Raw genomic sequence first — 23160 nt, 5'->3', positions numbered from 1 at the left:
ATTCAATTACAAGAATATGCAGATATACTGAGATCTCTTTATCAGGAAGTTCATTTTTAGGGCAACATTTCCCCCATAGTATCGATTTGATTGGGAGGGGGAGCAAAAATAAAAGTTGATTCCACTACAAACACTAAAATTTGTCTTAAAACAACATTTAAAGCTATTATTTTTTCATCTAATATACTCATGAAGATAATTAAAATGCAGAAATCTAAGAATCAATGTAACTACTACAAATATTTAGCTGTTGTGAACTCTTGTACAAACATTTTAACAAATTTAAACAAAGTCTAATTTAGACTCCAATACAGCATTAACAGTTCAAACTTTAAGATGTTGAACAATCCTTTACCACTTCAGTGCAGTGTAGGAAGAATAGCACACATTAAAGTTTGTTATGAAAATAGAGTTTATTAAAAACACATCCCTATTTGTCTTGCTTTCACCGTTACCCTCACTTAAATTAAAAAAAAAAATAGCACTTCTAATTCTGACTTGTAAACTTTTTAAAGTCAAAACTTTTAAAAAGTTACAGCAAAAATGGATAATGATTTATTTTTTGTGTTATTTTGTAACTTTTAAATAGAAGGAAAGCAATTAAATTGCTTACATAGCCCCATAAACTATGGAGTTGTGATATAGCAGAAGCAAATATACAGCATACTGTACAACTCTAAAGCTCTACACTCCAATGTCACTTTTTTGACAAAACTTCCAGTCTCTAGCGAGGTGTCTCTACAATTGAGCCAGTAGACTTTTCAGGCTGTTCAAGAGATGAGGTAGCCTCAGATGTTAACTCTTCAGCAGGCTTTGTACCTTTGGGTTCAGACTCCCCTTTAAGTTCTGAAATAGTGTCTGTGTTTTCCATTTTGCCACTCTGGGATTCATGGTTTTTTATGCCATCTACCCTGTCTGTCAACTCAGGTTTCTCTTTTCCTCGATTTTCATCCTTTTCTCTGCGAGACTCCCTATCCCTAGAATCTCTCTCTCTGTGTCCACTGAAACGCCTATTTCTTTCCTCCAAGTCTCTGTGTCTATCACGTTCAGGACTTCTTCTTCCTCCCCATTCTCTCCTTTCACGATTACCCAGTCGCTCATGTTCTCTATCATCGCGGTTACCATAGCGCTCGCGCTCATTTTCTATTCGATTTCCAAAAGACCTCCTTCCAAATCTTTCCTGGTCTCTGTTTGGATTGAAGGGCTGCCTATCATTCCTAAATTGCCTTCCATCTCTATTATCATCTGGTCCACCTGGCCCCCCTCCAGGCCTCACAAAGTGACCAGGTGGTGGGAAAGGGCCCTTCATCCCGTGAGGTGGAGGCATCCCAAAGCCTCCTGGGCCTGGAGGTGGACCTCTGTGCATCATATGGGGAGGCATATGCCGTGGTGGCATCATTGGAAATCTTTGCAGATGAGGTGGTGGCATTCCTGGAGGTCGCTGAAGTGGTATCAAACCAGGTCGTGCACCAAGAAGGCCAGTAGAAGGTGTCTGTAGCCCAATCACTGGACTAGGTGCAACTCCTTGAGTACCTAGATATTAAAAGAAATAAAATTAACTGTAAAACAAGGCAAGACACATTCAGAAATATAGTGTTCTCAAGACTGTTATGACTTGCTTGTATATGTGATCATTGTAAACCTACAATCCCACAACACTTTTTTGAAAACTAAAGGCAATGACATTCCTAACAGCTTTGAAACTATTATTCTGGTTTTTGATATTACAACAGTTTTGCAGGATGATTATTGTAACTTTCTCAGCCCAGTTACCGTTGCACAACAGCCACTAACATACTTCACATTCAGTATAAGGGTTCTCATTTAAGTTCGGCTTAGTGGGTGGCATAGTTTTAACTTTGGTTGGATTTTGTACAGTACAATTAGAAGACAACTAAGGAACAGTGGTGTCACATAAATCTCTTGAGATATAGATTACGAAGCTTCATACAGAAAAGACAGTCTCAACATAGTTGGAGAAGAACATTACAATTTTTAAAATTCAAAGTGTTTATAAGAACAGCCAATAAGTCAAAACTTGTAAGATTCTGTTTGAACAAAGCATGCTTTTCTGATAAGGTGGTTTGCTTGATTATTTCTTAACCTATAATGACTAGTGATTCATACAAGGACACATCTTCAATTTTAACACACACTTGTGAAGCAAGTTCCACCAAGGTTACCCCTACAATGAAAGTAATTTCTGCAATTAATACCCTAGTATTAGATATGCCTGCTTGTGATTTATCTTGCAGCGTAAACAAATGCAGGAAGTGTTTCAGAATGGATTTGGGCTTCCCGAAAGGTGGGGACTGCAGCTCAAGAGGAAATCTGCAGAATCATGTTCCCTTCTTGCTTGAACTCTTCTGTGAACAAAGCCAGCACAAGTGGATAAAAGGCTGATTTCCACTTATCCTTCATCCTCTGCTAGTCATATTGCATTTCGCTCTTCCTGAGAATACCTCAGAAACAACTTTTCAGGAGTAGGCAGGACGAAAGTGGGGGAATCCATTCCATGAACTCATTCCGTTCAAAGTTCATTATATGGGGAAATATCTGCATTATTCCATCTCCACAAGTACCCAACAAAGACATGTTTCTGCAATCAGAGTAACCATGAATCCTGCTGCCATGACTAGGTGTTGATATTGAGCACAGGCTACAGTTTTTACAAACACACACTTCACCTTTCACATCAAGAGTATCAAACATGCAGCCCGCAGGCCTAATCTGGCCCCCAGAAGGCTCCAATCAGGCCCTTGTCTGCTTTATTCTCCCTCCCCTGCATCCTTTGGTTGCCATTTTTGGGTTTCTTGCCTGCTTCTTTGGTCACCATTTTTGTGATTTTTCCTGCAATGCAGCCAAGCCAAGCAGCCTCTGGCTCTTTCCCTCTTCCCACCTCCCTTTTCCCCAAGGGAGGAGGATGGAGGAGGAGCTGCCTCAGCCAATGGATGGGCTTGGCTCTGTAGCTCTGCTTTGCAATTGATACAGTCTGGCTCTCTTAATCAAACAACAGAGCTACAGAGCCAAGACCTTTCATTGGCTAAGGTTTTTCCTCCCTCCTCCTCCTTTGGGGAAAAGGGAGGGGGAAGAGGGAAAGAGCAGAGGCTGCTTTGCTCAGCTGCCTCAGTTCCACTGGAGAAATGGAAAAAAACACTCCTAGGAGCTTTAATGCAGTTTTATTCAAGGTATGAGCTTTTTGCATTGCTATTCTCTCTTTGTTGTTGTTTGTTTTGTCAGGGCTCTCCTGGGTGAAACTGGGTTCCCTCCCCCTTTTCACTATATTCATGCCCTGATCCAGTATTTCTCAACAGGAAAGCAATGGGAACAGTTTAGATGAGGAATAATCACAATCCAGTGAGGTGGATTAGGCTGAGACAGTGTATCCACCACATTTCCTGTGTGGACTGCAGATTTTGAACACAGGCTTCTCAAATAATAGGCTGATTGTGACCACTGTACTGGCTGTCTCTCTAATATTTGCACTGCCTCACAGAAGTCGCAGTTATTTTTCTGGGGAAGGTGATAGTCTATGGTGCCTTCACATGTTCTTGACCAGCACACAAAGTACTTATGTACAAAAGCTCACAATACCCAGCCATTTCAATTAATAAAAAGTAGGCTTGCAATTTACAGATACACACCTTAGCAGCATAGTCAAGATTGCTACAGCACAGACACTGTCTCCAGATTGTGATGCAATAATTCAGAGCAAGAGGGGTCAGTTATCAGAAACTGTTAAACAAGATATTGCTAACATGGTAATGTTTTAAGCATGTTTTATTTTAAGTTAAAAAACCCACTTTAGTTGTGTTTGTCTGTGTCCTATAAGGTTTATATCTCTGCAACCTGGCATTACACTTTATGACACACATGGCCCAGCCCAGCAAGATCTCATTTATGTCAGATCCGGCCCTCATAAATGAGTTTGACACCCTTGTTTTAAGTGTTCAGCAAAAGGAGATGTGGTATACATAGTTCAAATACATTCTGCACTAAATTAAACAGCTCATTTTAAACGTTAAGTATTAAGACTTGTACATCACTAAGAACTGACATCATTGTGTCAGGAATGCTCTGGTATTTGGATGAAATTCTATTTTTTTTTTCCACCATCAAAATCATAGAATTTGACCAAATGCCAGAGTGTCCCTGACATGATGGCGTTACTTCAGGGTGATGTCATCACAGAGGAACTTGAACAGTGACATTCCACTGGGGCTGGCAATCAAATAAAATTTTTATACCAACTAAAAACACATCTTTCCACGGGAAAGCATGTTCTGCAGTTACCATATTTTAAATGGTACCTGTTTCCTTTTTATTATGTGTTCAATTTTGCATAGTATATCAAATACTTAAATACACACAATACTTACAAAATAGAACTACCAATTAATAATTATGCAAGAATACCAATTCAAATAACATCTTAGCCTACAGCCTATCAACCTGTATATTCATATATAAATGCCGGCCGAAATTGTTATCGTGTATTTTAATCCCATTATGCCATTAAAGGTGGCTGAAACTGGCTCAAACCAGCTGCTCTGCAGGGCAACAGGACACAGAGGCTGAGGCCTGCCTCCTGACACTGGGATTCAGAGGTTGACTGCCTCTGAACTTGACAGATGCCTCTCAAATCACCATAGCTAGTAGCCACCAATACACCTATCCTCCGTGAATACAATCTCGTTTTAAAGCAGCATCATCATCATCATTTGGATTTTTGACCACCCTTCCTGGAAACTGGTCTCAGGGTAGTTTACAGTGATATAAAAGCCAGCAAAGGGACAATTCAAACCAAAATAGACAATAAACATTAAAATCTAGAAAAACAAAAAGTTCTGAATGGTTTCACTTCCTGTTGGAGTGTTGGTGAAAAAAGTGGGAGTCCTGATGTACAACCTTTGCTGCCCTCAACCAAATGCCTGCTGGAACCTTACAAGTCCTAAAAAACTAGTAAGTCCTGCAGGGCCTGGATGGAACTTGGCTTTTTCTGCCCTGGTTCTGGCTGGGGACCACCAGCAAATGTTGATCAACAGAGTGCAAAGCTCTACTGGGGGTATACCAGGAGAGGTGGTCCCAGAGATACGTACGTCCCTGGCTGTTAAGGGCCTTAAAGGTCAACACCATGACTCTGAACTGGATCCAGTAATCCACTGGAAGTACTACTGTGGCCATCACTACATCCTCTGACAGCAAATTCCACATTTTAATCACTTGCTGTGTAAATTAGTATTTCCTCTCGTTCATCCTAAATCTATTGATCATTAGCTTCACTGGATGCCCTTGAGTTCAAGTATTTCGAGAGAGGGAGAAAAAGTTTTCTTTTTCAACTCTCTGTATTGCACATAAATTGATCAAACTCTATCATATCCCCCCAGTCATCTTTTTTCTCAAAGGAAAGGTGCTCCAACCCTCTAATAATCTTGGCTGCCATCTTCTGTACTTATTCTAGCTATGCAATGTGCTTTCTGAGATACAGTGACCAGAACTATAGACAGAATTCCAAATGAGGCCGCACAATGGATCTATACAGGGGCATTATAATATCAGCAATTTTATTTTCAGTCCTTTGCCTAATAATCCCTAACAGACTTTGCCTTCTTCACTGCTGCAGCACATTGGGTTGATACTTTAATTGAGCTTATCTACTATGACCCCAAGATCTTTTCCCCTCTAAGTCTCACCAAGTTCCGGCCCCACTAGCTTATACTTGAAGCTGGAAATCTTTGTCCCATTGTGCATCACAGTATACCTACCAACTCTGAACTTCATTGCTGCCAATCACCCAATTTCTGTCATCTTGGAGTTCCTCACAGTCATCCTTGGTTTTCACCATCCTGAATAATTTTGTCATCTGCAGACTTTGCCAATATAGTATTCACCCCTCGTTCCCGAAAACTCATCCTCTTATCCCATGACTGCTAAGTTTACTCAGGAGTCTTTGGTGAGGTCCTTTGACAAAGGCCTTTTGAAAATCAAGTATATAATGTTTACTGGGTCATTGTTGTCTACATGCTTGCTCACTTTCTCAAAGAACACCAAAAGGTTGGTGAGGTAGAACTTCCCTTTGCAGAAGCCATGCTGATTTTCTCTCAGTGGGCTTTGTTTATGTACCTAACAATTCTATCTTTGATTATAGTTTCTACTAATTTTGCCTGGGACAGATGTTAGGCTGACTGGTTTGTAAGTACCTAGATACCCTTTTTAAAAACTGGCGTAACATTTGCTACTCTTCATTCTTGTGGTACAGCTGCAAAATTTAGTGATAGGTTACATTATATGGGTTATCTCACATCGGAATTCCCTAAGAACTCTGAGGTATATGCCATCAGGACCTGGAGAATTATCAGTTTTTAATTTCCTTAACAGGTCTAGAACATACTCTCTTATCACCTTGATTTGACTTAGTGTCTGTGTCATGGGTACAAGGCCCACACATTCCATAGTGAATATAGAAGCAAAAAATGTATTGAGCTTCTCTGCCATCTCCCCATAGTAATCACTTTGTCCAACAATGTACAAGCAGAAATGTAGACTTGCACTGTTCCATTTGTACAGTGTCTTGTGGAACATCATAGCCCTTTCCTCCTTATGTACTACAGTGCCTAGAATCTTGTTACACAAGATCTTGTGCGAGCAGAAACACAAGTGTGTGTGGGGGGGTAATTTAATGTAAGCCACTACCTTGGTCTTTTTCTTGCAAAACCTGGTCAAGAATTTTAGCACAAGCAGAAATTTTGTGCCATTCTGCAACATAGTTACAAACAGGGCTTTTTTTGTAGCAAGAACTCCTTTGCATATTAGGCCACACCCCGATGTAGCCAATCCTCCAATAGGTTACAGGGCACTTAGTACAGGGCCTACTGTAAAATCTTGAAGGATTGGCTACATTGGGGGTGCGGCCTAATATGCAAATGAGTTCCTGCAAAAAAAAAAGCCCTGGTTACAAATATCGGCATTAAAATGATCTAACCAAAAGGTACTGATCAAATAAAAAACATTGCTCTCTCTAGATACAGCTCTAGCCTGTATTTTTTTTTGGCTGTTAAAGCAAAAAATGCAACTCTATAAGAGACAAATGGATCAGTGACTGAGAGAAGAAAAAGCAGCTTCTCTTAATTCAATAATATACCGGGTTCGGTACAAGGTGCTGGTTATCACCTTTAAAGCCCTATATGGCCTAGGACCTGCCTACCTTAGGGTCTGTCTGTCTCTCTCCCCACATGTTCCCCAGAGAGTGCTTAGATCTAGTTCTCAAACTCTGCTAGTAATCCCCGGGCCAAAGGAGGCCCATCTGAAGTCAACCAGGGATAGGGCCTTTTCAATTACAGCCCCCTGCTGGTGGAACCAGCTACCGAAAGAGGTGAGGGCCTTGCGGAACCTTGGGCAGTTCTGCAAGGCCTGTAAGACAGTCCTCTTCTGGTTGGCATATAACTGACTGGTACCTAAAAACTGCGAAGGAAGGTTGTAGAATAGCACCACACTGTTAGATCGTTTTCTTGTTTTAACTGCTGTAAATTATTTAATGTATTTTAATATTTATTAACCTTATTGTTTGAATTTCATGTTGTAAGCCGCTCTGAGCCCACCTTGGCGGGGAGGGTGGGATATAAATCGAATAAATAAATAAATAAAATAAAATCTGAAGAAAAGTTTAAATCCATTAAAGTTCTCTAAGAAATTTGGTGTTAGGCTCTCCATTGAGATGACAGGATAATATATAGTGTGATACATCTTCACAAACTTGGACTCCACAAATGCAATGGCGAAGGACCTGCAGTATTTTGCAGTAACATCCATCTAACAGCTGCTGGCATGGTTTGAAACCAGACTGAGGTAAAGGCTATTCTGAAGTTGTCAGAAGGAATATTAACCATGCAGGAAGCTCTAAATGGCCCCTTTTGAACAATTTGAACCATTGGGAGTATTTGGAATGGGAGATTGACTGCCTATCTGTTGCAGCATCACAGTGAAACACCCAGTCCCAGATGTTGAAACCTGGATGTCAGATATGAAATAACAATAGAGGATGTTATAACTGGCTAATTGGGCAGCATTGTTTTGTAGCATTGCCTATGAAATAAACTGGTGATGCCACTGCTTTGCTTCCTCCCAAATCTTACCAGGGCTACATGTACAACGAGCCCTAACTGAAGGCAAACTAAGTTCTGCTCACATCAAAGCTGCAGGAGTACCTTTAGTAGAACTAAGATTCTCCTAGGAAAGGGGAGACAAATTCAGAGCCAGACAGCGTTGAGATATTGTTTAAATGTATATTAAAAAGTGGGGGGAGGGGACACTTCCTTGTTTTACCCCTCTGGAGATTGGAATTTCCTCTGTTAAGGAACATGAGGTGCCTACCCTAATTTTTACAAAGATGTCAGAGCTCCTGCAGATGAAACAATAGGCATTTATCTGTTAGTGCCAACCAACTTCATCCAGAGGTGTTCCCCTGTCAAATGTGTAAAAGGCAGCTTTCAAATCTACAAAGGCCACATACAAAGATTTGGTATGGTCCTTGATACTTTGCTTGCTCAAGATGGATAACATGGTTGGAATCCTCCAACTTATATAAAAGGAATTTACTATACAGCTTGGCAGCTATGTCTTATTGGGCAGTAGTTTGTATGGTCTGCTTTCCTCCCCCTTTTGAACACTGGAACTACGATATTCAGTTTCCACTCCAGACACCACTTGAGTTTACCTGGGTGAATAACTTAGCTAGAATGGGTGCTCACCTTACACAACTCGGGGAGAGAATCAAGTCCTAACTATGGGACTTGCCAGAAGCAAGTGATGAAATAAGTCCTCTGATCTCAGGATCTGTGACAGGATGCCATTGTGAAAGAGTGGAAAGATCAAGAAGAGGTTTGTGCTTTGGTACCTCATTCTTTAGAATAGAAGAAAGCCTGAATACTTGGCTGTAATGCACATGCCAGTCTTCAGCTGAAATGTGGGCTTCCAACAAGGAGGTCTACCTATCCCAAAAGAAACTTCCCAGAACTGCACCTCCCTCTTCTCTTGGATTGCCAATCCTAATTTAGCATGGTCAGACTCCTACTCTTCATTTTCTTCAAATATACAATAACAGGTCTTGATCTTTCCACAAACACCAACTGCACAGATACGCTTTTCTCCCTATTTTTTTTAAATATGTCACTATCTTTTCATTCATATAATAACCAACATTTTCTAAACCAAATGTTCGCTGATGGAATTGCTTTCCATTTCCAATATTTTGCTAAAAGTATTCTGGTTTCTATAACTATATTCTACTGAATGCAGAACCATATTATTTTTCTAACTTCTTCTTCAGCAGACCAACTAATATCGACCTACAGGGCACTGTATGTATCAATATTTCACCTCCTGTTCTACATATATTTTGTCAGTACTTTATTATAGAGCAGTCCCACAATATAAGAGAACATTCACACACATCAAAACTGGACTTTGTAAATTTAAAAATTCTATCAGGAATAAAACTTTTGTGCATAAGTTCTAGACTGTTCTCTCCACATCACAAGAAGTGTTCATAATGTCCTTATAGATTTCCAACAAGGTTTGATTTAGGAGTTCCAAGTCCAGTTGCCATTTAGTTCTTTACTGAGTCAATTTTTGCCAACATGACTTTAAAGTTCTGAACCTTTAAGGTCTGAACCATTTTCTTTCAAAAACTGTTTAATGGAATAAAATATCAACCTGGGATATTTATGCAAATATTTTCAATGAAGAAACTTTTGTATTACCAGAACACTGTCATCCATTTCTGGTCTAATTTCTTGTTTCATGCACCTTGTTTTTGTGAAAACTAAGAATACACTATCTGGCTTCTGCTAATGTTGTAGAATTTCCTGCTCTCCTTCCCTAAATAAATTCTTTATTCAATATCAAAAAAGCATAATTGCAGACAATCCTAGAATCAGCAGTTTCTTAAACTGTCCCATGTAGCAATTGATGTCATTCTAATGATTTATTCTTGCAACAATCTTAGGTGATTCCAATTTCATTTATCATGTTAATGCTGCTAAGGCTCATTAAAATGTATTTGTTTTATATTCCAAACTATCTCTATTTGTGGCTGAACAGCATAACTACCAATTTTTGTATGTTAAGTTTGAGTACTCAAATGCCCTACTGTACAGACTAGGATCTGGAAAAAAAGCATTAATTTTATGAATATATCTGCTAGGTATATAGAAAGGAATGGCATGTAAAATATAAATAAGCCAAGGTACGATATTCATTTTGAGTATATTTACTTTACCTCACAAAGACAAGTTACCCCACAAACCCAAAGTTATATTAGAAATTAACTTGCATGTTTGTATCTCTGAGGTCTTCCTCTTAGTCTGTTAATACACATTTAAAAAAAATACAGAGCAAAGAAAAACAATTATGTAATCCCTGGCCAATTACTCAACATACTATTGCGGGAGGGGGTGCAAATGGATAAAAATGCTAATGTTACTGAAAAATCACTGATACTGACTGAGGAACAACTTTGCTAAAATTAAAAAGTGCAGGTGCTGTAGCTTTAGAACACTTTTGGAAAACCACCCGAGTAAGCTCTTGAAAAACACAGCGAAGAGCAAATTCTCAGAGTGATACAGAAATTGAGAATTATATTAAAAGTATTCTAACGAGAAGGAACAATATATTCTTCTGTAAGCAACTTTGTTATTACTCAATTACTTCCTTTCTCAAAATTTTTTTGCTTCCTTTCCCAAAAAAATTACTTCCTTCCATAATTCTCTTCTTTAGACACATATATTAGTAATAAACTGTGGTAGAAAAAACTGATACAAATGCAAGTTTAGATGGAAAAAGGGCAAGAAATTCAAGAGAAAATTTGGAAGTCTTTTCTGAATGTGTACAATTTGTAAAATGTAGAGATCACAGAGAACGGTGTCAAAGTATTTTTAGATGGTACCTTATATTGACTTCAGAGAAAAAGTGTTTTGAAAGTATGGGGAAGGATAGTTTACCAGATTTCTTGAGTAGAACCTGTCTATCATATCACTAACAATTTTATTAGAATTTAATGAAGATGCTTTATCTAAAATTAAGAGGTACTAAATATGGTAATTGCTGGTTTCATCAGGACAAGCCTATTTGGAAAAAAGTTGATTGTTGATTAAACAAAGTGTGGAATACCACGCTGATGGGAAAAATGTTAAAGCATTATGGAAAAGATGCTGACAGAACATATTTTATTTAAAAGTGTTGGCTTCCCTTTATTACTTGTTGGACTTGCAGAAACATAGATTTGGGAATAGCAGAGAAATAGCATACAGAATTAAGGACAACACAGTAAATTTTAAAAGGGGCCATAAGAATACTGAATAATTTAAGTGGTTTGTTTCTGCTATCATTTCCAATATATTTTATCCTGAGACAGTGCCTAGTATAACATGTTTCTCTCTTTAGTTAATACTTATGAGATCTCACTCCAAGAAGGTAGGTGAATCATTTAATACAACAAACGTGACTGAACATACTACAGATTAAGACACTATCCTTTTTAAAATAGCACAGTGTCACGGCTGGGGCCGGGTCAGGCAAAGTCCAGAGGCAGTCCGAGGTCTGTAGCCAGTAAGTAGGAGGGTCCGAGGCGCCAAATCCGAATCACTGTAGAAGTATCGCAGGTCTGAGGTCCAGAAGCCGAGGTCAGGGAGTCCAGAAGTCCAAAGCCAAAGTCAGGGAGTCAGGAACCAAAGTCAAGCCGGAGTGGATGCTAGAATGTCAGGGAGATGACTAGTTGCTTCCACAAAGCTTCCTCCCAAAGCCCACAGCTATATAGCCCTCTGCTGGCTGTTGCCCGTTTGGGCTAATTGCTGGCTCAGGGAGGCAGCCAGGATCCTGTTACCACTCAAGCATCCTTGCTCTTAGAAGGGCCAGAATCCTCTCAGAACTCAGGGCTCAGGGAGCGTCTTGCTTGTGAGCGTGCCGCCCTCCTCCGATCCCTGAGGTCCTGCCGGAGGCGGTCACGCACACGAGCCACCCGAGAGGGCGAGGCAGGGGGGCTGGGATCTTCTCCAGCAGGAGGCAGGGGCACTGGTGCAGGTGGCAGGGGCACAGTTTCCTCATCAGACTCAACTTCCTCTGAAGGGTCCCCAGCACCCATGACACTATCCCCCCCCCCCAGGGCCCCCCTCCGTTGAGGGACCTGGAAGGTCGGGGTGGTCGTTGTGGAACTGGTGCACCAAGTCCGGGGCATGAAGATTGTCTTCGGGCTCCCAAGACCGGTCTTCTGGGCCGTATCCCTCCCAGTCCACCAGGTACTGGAGGCCTCCACGATGGTACCGGGAGTCCAGGATCTGGCGCACCTCATATTCTTCCTCGTCATCCACCAACACTGGTGGTGGCGGCGGTGGGGAAGGAGTCCGAGCTGGGTCAGGGGGTGCAGCCAGAACAAGGAGGGAGCGATGAAACACGGGGTGAATGCGGAGGTGGGGTGGCAACTGGAGCCTGAAGGCGACGGGGTTTATTTGTTCAACGACGGGGTAGGGTCCAATGAACCGTGCATCCAGCTTGTGAGACCGACCAGGCCGGCGCAGGTAGCGAGTTGAGAGCCACACCTGATCCCCCGGCTGCACTGGAGGGCCTTCTTGCCTCTTTCGGTCCGCAGCCCGTTTATATGCCTCCTTGGCTTGCTGTAGCTGCTCTCGGAGCAAGTCTTGGCTGGCACGGAGTTCTTGCAGGTAGGCATCGACGGCGGGGACATTCGTGGGTGGTAGGATCGCTGGGAAGAACCGAGGGTGGTACCCGTAGGTTGCAGCAAACGGGGTCATTTGGGTGGATGCATGGACCGCGTTGTTGTATGCAAACTCCGCTAGGGGCAATAGAGTGGTCCAGTCATCCTGCTGGTAACAGGTGTAACAGCGGAGATATTGCTCTAGCGTGGCATTGGTGCGCTCTGTCTGGCCATCTGTCTGTGGGTGGTAGGCTGAGGACAGGTGCACTCGAGTACCCAGGCTGGAATGGAGGGCTTGCCAGAACCGAGAGGAGAACTGAGGGCCCCGATCGGAGATCAGATGGGCTGGGAGTCCATGCAGACGAAAGATGTGTTGCAGGTAAAGCTGGGCCGTCTCCTGAGCTGTGGGGAGTTTCGGGCACGGAACGAAGTGGGCCATCTTGGTAAATAGGTCGACGACCACCCAGATACAAGTCTGACCCTTGGAGCGTGGAAGTTCCGTGATGAAGTCCATCGAGATGGTATCCCAGGGTCCTGAAGATGTGGGCAAGGGCTGCAGCAACCCTGAGGGTTTGGCTGGGATGTCTTTGGCCCGTCGGCAGACGTCACAGGAGCTGACATAGCGGGCAACATCAGCGCGAACTCGTGGCCACCAGAATTCCCTTGTCAGCAAGTGGGTGGTCTTATGCTGTCCAAAGTGCCCGGCGGGTAACGAGTCGTGGGTCAGGCGTAGCACTTCTGCCCGCAAGGGCCCGGGCGGCACATAGAGGCGTTCGCGGTGTAGCAAGAGGCCGCCTCGAGTCGTGAACTCCCCTGTTGGGTCATCTTGGAGAGCCTGGAGGTGTTGCTGGACCCAGGGATCATTGGCCTGGCTAGCCCGAATGTCCTCCACGAGTGCTGGTGAAGTGGAGGTGGCTGCAAATACTGAGGGCGGCAGGATTGGAGCAGCGGGCACGGTCTCAGTTGAGGCAGGGGCGTATTCCGGTTTCCGGGAGAGCGCGTCTGCTTTCCGGTTCTGGGTATGGGGGATGTAGGAGATCCGGAAGTCGAAGCGAGAGAAGAATAGGGACCACCGGATCTGGCGCTGGTTGAGACGGCGGGTGGTCTGGAGGTGTTCCAAGTTCCGGTGATCGGTGAGCACTTGAACAGGGTGGCGAGCCCCTTCGAGGTAATGTCGCCAAACCTCAAACGCCGCCTTGATCGCGAGCAACTCCCTCTCCCAGATGGTATAGTTCCTCTCTGCAGCAGTGAGCTGCCGCGAGTAATAGGCGCAGGGCTGGAGTGGCTGGGACGGCTCCTCGCGCTGGGACAGCACTGCTCCCAGGGCCACGTTGGAGGCATCAGCTTCCACCGTAAAGGGAAGCTGGGGGTCGGGGTATCTCAGGAGTGGCCCGGTGGCAAAGCGAGTCTTCAGGGTGGAGAAGGCGTTATCGGCCTCTGGGGACCAGTGGAAGGGTTCTTTGGGGCGGAGTAGTTGAGTCAGGGGTGTGGTCAGGGATGCGTAGGCCGGGATGAATTGCCGATAGTAGTTGGCAAAACCGAGGAACCGCTGCAGGTCTTTGCGATTCTGAGGAGCCTGCCAGGTCAGGACCGCTTCCACTTTTTTCGGGTCCATGAGGATCCCCTGCGGTGACACAATGTGCCCAAGGAACTCGACGGAGCGCAGGTCGAAGTCGCACTTCTCCAGCTTGGCGTAGAGACCATGGGCTCGTAGGCGCTGCAGGACCTGGCGGACGTGCTCGGCGTGCTGGGCAGGATTGCGGGAGTAAATTAGGATGTCATCCAGGTATATGATCGCGAAGCGGTCGAGCAGGTCCCGGAATATGTCATTCATGAACCTCTGGAAGACAGCGGGGGCGTTGGTCAGTCCGAAGGGCATTACCAGGTGCTCGTACTGCCCGTATCGGGTCCCAAACGCGGTCTTCCATTCGTCTCCGGGCCGTATGCGCACCAAATTGTACGCTCCACGGAGTTCCAGCTTGGTGTAGATTTGGGCCCCCTTTAGGCGATCCAAGAGTTCAGGGATCAGTGGTAGAGGGTACCGGTCGCGGATGGTGATCTTGTTCAGGGCCCGGTAGTCATTGCACAGCCGGAGCTCCCCACTTTTCTTCTTCACGAAGAGCACTGGAGCAGATAGGGGAGAGGTTGAGGGTCGGATGAATCCGCGTTTCAGGTTCTTGTCCAGGAAGTCTCGCAGAGCTGCCAACTCCGGCTCCGACATTGGGTACAGACGCCCCACCGGGAGTGGTGCCCCAGGTACCAAATCAATGGCACAGTCGTAGGGCCGGTGAGGGGGAAGCTGATCAGCTCCTGTCTCTTCGAAGACATCAGCAAAGTCCACATACTTCTGAGGGAGCTGAGGACCACCACTCGGGATGCCAGCTGCTAGAGTGGTGGGAGGAGTCAGATGGGGGCATGGGTCTCGGAAGCGTAGTTCCTGCTGGGCCCAGTCCACGATGGGGTTGTGCAGCTTCAGCCAGGAAAGGCCTAGAATCAGCGGGAAGCGAGGCATGCGGGCGACATCAAACCGCAGCTGTTCTTGGTGCTGCTGGACGTGGAAGGTGATGGGACAGGTCTCCTGGGTGACGGGGCCAGAACGGAGGAGGCGCCCGTCAATAGCCTCCACCAGCGACGGAATCCCTTTTGTCTGCACAGGGATCTGGTGCTGCTTCACAAAGGCGGCATCTATAAAACAGTGGGCCGCTCCCGAGTCCAGCATGGCATACACGAACAGCCAGCGTTCGTCAGGCAGACGGAGTTTGACTGGTAGCAGGAATGGCCCTGGGGTATCAGCCCGCTGTTCGGAGGACCCAGCTAGTCGTCCCAGGCTGGGGGGTCCACTTACGCCTGGGGCTGCCCTTTTGGCGGCGGTGGCAGCGAAGGTCCAGGTATCCGATGCTTAGCAGGGCAGCCAGAGGCATAGTGGCCTGCCGTGCCGCAGTAGAGGCACAGATTCTGCGTGCGGCGTCTGGTCTTTTCCTCTGGGGTCAGGCGGGGTCGAGCAGCTCCAAGCTGCATAGGCTCATCCTTGGTGCTGGTACTAGCTGGGGACGGGCGAGGAGCCAGGTAGCACGGCGCAGGGAGCTGGCGCCCTCTGGTCTTGGCTTGGCGGCGACTTTCCAGGCGGCCATCGATGCGGAGGCAGAGGGTGATAAGTTCTTGGAGTGTGGGTGGCTGCTCCACCCTGGCCAGTTCATCCAGGACCTCCTCTGCCAACCCCTCAGTAAACTGGTCCATCTGGGCAGCCTCATTCCACGCCAAGTCCTGGGTCAGGAGCTTGAATTCAGTGGCATATTGAGCCACCGAGGAGTTGCCTTGTTTCAGTGCCCTGATCTTCCGGTTGGCTGTGGCTGCTTGGACTGGGTTTGAGAAAGCAGCAGACAGGTGGGCCTCAAACCCCTGGTAATCAGTCAGTAGGGGAGAGGACGCGACCAGCAAGGGTGTGGCCCATTTGGCCGCCTGCCCCTTTAACAGACTGATGACGAAACACACCTTGGTTTTGTCATTGAGGAAGTCCCGTGCTCTCAGTTCAAAGTACAGCTGACACTGTGCTAGGAAGGCAGGAAATTCTTCCACGGCACCCCCAAATCTGTCAGGTGGGGGAACTGGGCACTTGGCTGGAGCACTGGCCGCAGGTTGTTGCTGCAAGTGCACTACTGCCTGTGTTAGCTGCTGTACCTGGGCTTGGAGCGCAGCCAGTAGTTCTGTGGTTTCACTTGCTTCAGCATCCATCCTGTGGAGTGGGTGTTTGTCGGTGGAAGCAATCTGTCACGGCTGGGGCCGGGTCAGGCAAAGTCCAGAGGCAGTCCGAGGTCTGTAGCCAGTAAGTAGGAGGGTCCGAGGCGCCAAATCCGAATCACTGTAGAAGTATCGCAGGTCTGAGGTCCAGAAGCCGAGGTCAGGGAGTCCAGAAGTCCAAAGCCAAAGTCAGGGAGTCAGGAACCAAAGTCAAGCCGGAGTGGATGCTAGAATGTCAGGGAGATGACTAGTTGCTTCCACAAAGCTTCCTCCCAAAGCCCACAGCTATATAGCCCTCTGCTAGCTGTTGCCCGTTTGGGCTAATTGCTGGCTCAGGGAGGCAGCCAGGATCCTGTTACCACTCAAGCATCCTTGCTCTTAGAAGGGCCAGAATCCTCTCAGAACTCAGGGCTCAGGGAGCGTCTTGCTTGTGAGCGTGCCGCCCTCCTCCGATCCCTGAGGTCCTGCCGGAGGCGGTCACGCACACGAGCCACCCGAGAGGGCGAGGCAGGGGGGCTGGGATCTTCTCCAGCAGGAGGCAGGGGCACTGGTGCAGGTGGCAGGGGCACAGTTTCCTCATCAGACTCAACTTCCTCTGAAGGGTCCCCAGCACCCATGACACACAGATACAAAATCTGAATTGTGAGAAAAAAAAATCCACAATGGATTGCTGATTGCTAAAACATCTGGAGGAGTGAAAACCTCTTTGTCTTGGGGAAAAAACCAGCAACTGAAAATCAAACTTACCAAGGAGTGGGACAGGTTGGGTGACAGGTGCTGGTAAGCCAGTAGAAGTTGCAGGTGGAGGAGCATTTGGATATCCTTTGGAACTATCTGCATTTTCAGCATTTCCTCTAGATCCAGAAACTACTGTTGGAATGGGGTTTCCCACTGAAGAGTCTTTTGTAGTGTCTTCATTCATATTGGCCACAGTAGCTGTAAAAGAGCGATGTTAACTGTAAAAACTTTACACAAGTGACACACACACTTCTGTTACTGTCAACTGTAGCAATATAAAAGTACACCTACAGTTTGGGATATTTACTCCTGGAGAAGGAGGAACGGAGACTGGAGGAACTGAAACTGGAGGATTAATAGGTGGTGGTGGTCCAGGCGGCAGAAATCCTATGAAGGCAGAAAAAGTATCACTACTAGAGTACAGATAGCGGTTTCAATTTATCCTTAAATGACACAATCTCCTCTGCTGCACTTTCTGAACAGTTCATATACAAGAAATCTTCCTGGAAGTATTTAATTACGGTCACTTCGAGACTGGATTACTGTAACACCCTCTACCCGGAGCTGCCCTTGTCCCAAATCCGGTGACTCCAGCTAGTGCAGAATGCTGCAGCCAGGCTGCTAATAGGAATTCCTTTACATGAACACCTTCAGCCTGTGCTGAAAGCGCTGCACTGGCTACCGATAGTGTACTGGATTTGCTTCAAGGTGCTGGTCATTACCTTTAAAGCCCTATATGGCCAGGGTCCTGCATACCTTAGGGACCTCCTTTCCCTGTACAAGCCCCAGCGAGCACTTCAGAACCTGTTGATAATTCCCAGCATCAGAGAAGTGAGGCTCAAATCAATGAGAGCCAGGGCCTTTTCCGTTGCTACCTATAGCTGGTGGAATGAGTTGCCGGAGGTGGTCAGAGCCCTGCGAGAGCTTCTACGGTTCTGCAGGGCCTGCAAAACAGCGCTCTTCTGCCATGCATTTTCATGATGGAAACACCTACAGCAACAGGACTGGCCCATAAAAATACTACCAACGGCCTACCTCATCATGCTGTGGTGATTCTGGGACCTCTTAGAAAAACTAACCACCACTAGAATTTAATCGCTGTCTGAAACAATGGTTTTAGAACATGTAGATGTTTTAGTAATTGTTTTAATGTTGTATGTTTTTATTATCTTATTTGGTCATACTAATGTGATTGTGTGACCCTTAATTTGTGAGCCGCCTTGAGCCTGCCTTCGGTGGGGAGGGTGGGATATAAACTAAATAACTAAAATAATAAATAATTACCTGGAGGTAAATGCATTGGGTTGAAACCAGGACGCAAAAATGGTGGAGGTGGAGGTGGAGGAACTCCAGGACCAAATCCAGGAGGTGGCATTCCTAAGGGAGGGGTAAATGTAGGCGGCTGAAGTGTACCAACCATTGGAGGACCTGGCTGATGCGGTGGAACCTAAAATGGAATGGAAATGTTTAGTTAACACATTTCTATAGATACTTATGTTAGCCTACAGTATTAAACCCATGTGAGATCTTTGTTCCATTTTAATAGGACATAATCTCTCCACTTCAAAATAAGTAAGCAGAAGCCACACTTGATGACATCTTTTCTCTAACTGCATTTTGTTTTTGCCAAAAAGCATTTTCATATTTCTTCTCTGCACTTGCTTTTGCGTCAAAGGTTGTGTCATAATGGAGAAGAGCCACTCATGTGTGTGTAAGAAAACTACAAACACAGATAGAACTTTCTGGCCAGGGTGATCCATGCCCTGATCATGTACAGGTTAAGTTACTATAATACACTCTAAAACGGACTGTCTTTGAAAATTGTCTGGAAACTCTAACTGATCTAAAATGCAGTAGGCCAGGCTACTGTCACGGCTAGATACAGGGATTATATCAGTCATGTGCTAAATGATCTGCAGTGGATGCCTATTCCATTCTGAGCACAAAAGCACTGATTCTCATTTTAAAAGCTGTAAACAGCGTGCGGCAAAGTGTATTTGAAGGACCATCTCCTCTCATACTGTCAATAGTTGAAATCCTCTTCTAGAGCCCCTGCTTTCTGTGACCCTGCCTGCAGAGGTGAGAGATGGGTGCAACCAGAAACAGGTGGCACTTTATCCATAGAATGTCCTCCTCCAGCTTGCTTAGCACCCACCATACTCTCTTTGAGACAGCAGGCCAAAACATTTCTTTCCAGCCAGTCTTTTAACTAAAGGATTTAAAATTTTAAAATTGTTTTTCAAGTCCACATCTAGCCTGTTTTATGAAGATAATTTAAAATTGCTGAATCCTTTTATGCCCTGGCTTGGTTTCTTAGTGGCTAAGAATAACACTTCCTGGATTAACCACAGCCAAGAAAGAGATAATTTCACATGCAATTTACCTAACTTCTGGTGAAGACTGAAAAGGAATGTCAGCTCTTTTCTCAGATGCCATACCACATTCACAGGGACATCTGAAGATGATAATGCATTAATTTGCACAGAGTGCAATCCCCGCCATCCCCTCACAGCATCCTGAAATGTTACCTTTCTTCCTGGAAGAGAGGAGATGCCCAGCAACAGAAACCATAGGGTCAACTTATAGTAACACTATGAATTAATGTCCTCCAGAATGTCCTATCATTAACAGCCTTGCTCTAGTCTTGCAAATTGAGGAACATGGCTTCTTTTATTGAATCAAGCCATTTCATGTTGGTTCTTCCTCTTTTCCTGCTGCCTTCAACTTTCCCTAGCATTACTGTCTTTTTGTTACTCTTGTCTTCTCATATTGTGACCAAAGAATGATAGCCTCGGTTTACTCATTTTACCTAAAAGGGAGAGATTTAGGCTTGATTTTATACGGAAGCCACTTATTTGTCTTTTTGGCAATCCACAGTATCTGTAAAACCTCCCTCTAACAATTTAATTTAATTAATTTCCATTTATACCCCGCCCTATCCTGCAAGCGGGCTCTCATGTTTCAAATGAATCAGCTTTTTTCATTGTCCAGTTTTCACATCCATACATAGTAACAGGGAATACTATGGCATGAATTCATTGTCTGTGACACAACCTTACAATTAAGAATCTTTTCTAGCTCCTTCAGATCTGCCCTTCCTAGTCTCAATCTATTTGATTTCTTGAGTGCAGTCTCACTTTCAGTTGATTGAGCCAAGGAACAGAAAATGCTTAACAATTTCAATTTATTCATTGTCAACCTTGAAGCTGTGTAACCCCCAGTAATAATTACTCGTCTTATTTATGTTCAACTGTAATCCTGCTTTGGCACTTTCTGCTTTAACTTTCAAGAGTGGTTATTTCAAGTCTTCTGTCTTTTCTGCCAGTAAAGTGGTATCATCTGCATATCTCAAACTGTTAATGTTCCTTCTGCCAATTTTCATTCCATCTTAATCTAAATCTAATTCAGATTTCCTTATACATTCTGCATATAGATTGAAGAGATGCAGAGATAAAATACACCCTTGTCTGATACCTTTGCTGATTGCAAACCATTCTATTTCTCCATATTTTGCCCTAACAGCAGCATCTTGTCCAGTTGTGCATCAAAACAGTCAGATTATGTGGCACACCCATTTCTTTTAAAACCAGCCATAGGTTTTCATGATCCGCACAGTTAAAAGCTTTGTGGTAATCTATGAAAGACAAGCTGATTTTCTTTTGAAATTCTCTCATATGCTCCAGTAACCAACATAAATTTGCAATATGATCTCTAGAACTTCTTCCTTTTCTGAATCCAGCTTGAACATCTGGCATTTCTCATTCCATATATTGTAACAGTCTTTGTTGTAAAATTTTGAGCATCACTACTCATGTGAGAAATTAATGCAATGGTCTAATCATTGCTGCAGTCACTGACATCTCTTTTTTGGTGGGGGTGTTGGAATGAGCATTTTCAGACTGTGGGACATTATTTTGATTTCCATGTTCGTTGGAACAGAATTGCAGAGGGATTTCAGGCTGCTGTGGAAAAGGGGTGGGAACTGATCTCCACAGATGGACATCCTTGCACCCACAGCAACATCTAAGTCTGGATCCAAACTGAATGTTTTTAGAGTTCTTCAACATTTCAGAACACGTTTAAATGAAACAAACAGAAATTAAACAATTTTCACTGCTCTTTAGAACATTTCAGAGCTAAAATGCAAAATAAATTTAGAATTTATTTTCCATTTTATCCAGGTCTTTCAAAATTTCTTGAATTGTGTAGTCTTCAGCTGCTTTTGCTGATAAGTTTATGCCATGCATCTGGTCTGTTGTCATTAACTCCTGCAACCAATTTTGGATATTTATCACATTACATCAGAACTACAAATCTTCAGATTCCTTACAGCATTCTTGGGTCTGATTCTTATATAATTTGATATAGGTTTTCACTTATTTTTGCTTTTTGTTTCATTTAAATTTGTGTTCCAACACTGGGTTTTAAACTTAAACACAAAAAGCTAAGATGTAATACCACCTCATGATGATATTGCAAAACAACTAATGGAATTGCTTCTGAAGAGCAACATGAACCAAGCTTCATGAGAGAAAGAATAAACACAATCATACCTGAGGTGGAGGCACTGTTATTGGAGCAGGTATGGGAACAGGCATTTGAACAGACAAAGTTTTAGCTACAGGTGACGTTTGTTCATTGTGTGCAGCTTCACCCACTGCTCCTCCATTCTGGGCTACTTGGTTTTCTGATTTTTTAGGAATTCCTTTCCATTCTACAAAACATAAACATCAACTGAAATAATGTAAACATTTCAATTATAAAACATATTAAATTATTATGTGGTGCCATGGTCGGACCATCTTGCCCTTAAGGCTCGTGTAGATATGCCACCCCAAACCTGTTTAGGCGAGGAGCCCATTATGGCTCGCCCGCGGAGCCAGATGGACCCGGAACGGATCCAAACGACCCTGCGGGATCCCTGGCCCTCTGGCGATTCCCTCCGTGGCCTAGTTAAGATATGGAATAGCCAACTATCTAGGGCCATTGACGAGATCGCACCTCGGCGCCCTCTACGGCCTCGGAGTAGGCTGGCTCCGTGGTATACCCCGGAATTGCGCCAGCTGAAACAAGGCCTCAGACGGCTAGAGAGGCAATGGTGACGCACCCGTGACGAAGTGACTAGAACATCTTATAGGGAGTTTATGAGGTCCTATGAGATGGCAATCAAGGCCACAAAGAAAACATACTTTGCGACCAAGATTGCGTCTGCAAATTCGCGCCCGGCACAATTATTTAGGATAATTCGAAATTTCACTACATTGCCACAAGGCAAGCCAAACGTTAAGGAATTGGAAATAGGCTGTGAGGCATTTGCGAAATTTTTTGCAGACAAGGTCCAATCACTCTGCCATGACTGCCCTGCCATATTGGATACAGTGAGTGAACTCGAGGCTCCGTGCGTGTCTTCAGATTTGATCCTGGACTGCTTCGACCCGCTCAGCTTGGAGGAAGTTGACAGAATCCTTGTCACTGCATGCCCAACCACATGTGATCTGGACCTATGCCCCTCCTGGTTAATTAAGGCCTGCCGGGAGGAGCTAAGATGTCCTATATGGGACATCATAAATAGATCTCTTTCAGAGGGCTCCTTTCCAACGCCCCTGAAGGAGGCAGTGGTCCGCCCTGTCCTGAAAAAGGCTACATCTGACCCGGCCGAATTGGCTCATTATCGGCCGGTCTCAAATTTGCCCTTTTTGGGCAAAATTATTGAGAGGGCTGTGGCGTTGCAGTTACAGGGCTTCTTGGATGACGCTTCCACCTTGGATCCATATCAGTCCGGCTTCCGTCCGGGCCACGGGGTGGAGACGGTGTTGGTTGCCCTCATGGATGATCTCCGGCGACATCTGGATCGAGGCGGCTCGGCAGTACTGCTGCTGTTAGACCTATCGGCCGCATTCGATATGGTCGATCATCGGCTGCTGACCCGCCGCCTCGCCGATGCAGGAATTCGGGGGCTAGCCCTACAATGGCTTTCC

The 23160-nt window shown here is 44.8% G+C and overlaps 1 protein-coding gene across 2 annotated transcripts in view; it reads right to left on the bottom strand.

Annotated features, from left to right (window-relative positions):
• Nucleotides 1–394: 394 nt before the first annotated feature.
• The window catches only part of SCAF4 (SR-related CTD associated factor 4), a 99701-nt gene continuing 76935 nt past the window's right edge, over nucleotides 395–23160 (bottom strand). For both annotated transcript variants that reach the window (XM_060234339.1, XM_060234340.1), the window contains exons 16-20: nucleotides 21736–21896; nucleotides 18467–18629; nucleotides 17474–17569; nucleotides 17192–17380; nucleotides 395–1533 (exon numbers count right to left, since the gene is read on the bottom strand). In XM_060234339.1, the coding sequence (XP_060090322.1) occupies nucleotides 725–1533; nucleotides 17192–17380; nucleotides 17474–17569; nucleotides 18467–18629; nucleotides 21736–21896 (1418 nt within the window). In that variant the 3' untranslated portion in view covers nucleotides 395–724. The remainder of the gene's footprint in view (nucleotides 1534–17191; nucleotides 17381–17473; nucleotides 17570–18466; nucleotides 18630–21735; nucleotides 21897–23160) is intronic.

This window comes from Heteronotia binoei, chromosome 3 (assembly GCF_032191835.1).
Source record: "Heteronotia binoei isolate CCM8104 ecotype False Entrance Well chromosome 3, APGP_CSIRO_Hbin_v1, whole genome shotgun sequence".
Classification (NCBI taxonomy): Eukaryota; Metazoa; Chordata; class Lepidosauria; order Squamata; family Gekkonidae; genus Heteronotia; species Heteronotia binoei.
The sequence above is the reverse complement of the archived record's forward strand: the minus strand, read 5'-3'. Positions and strand labels throughout refer to the sequence as shown.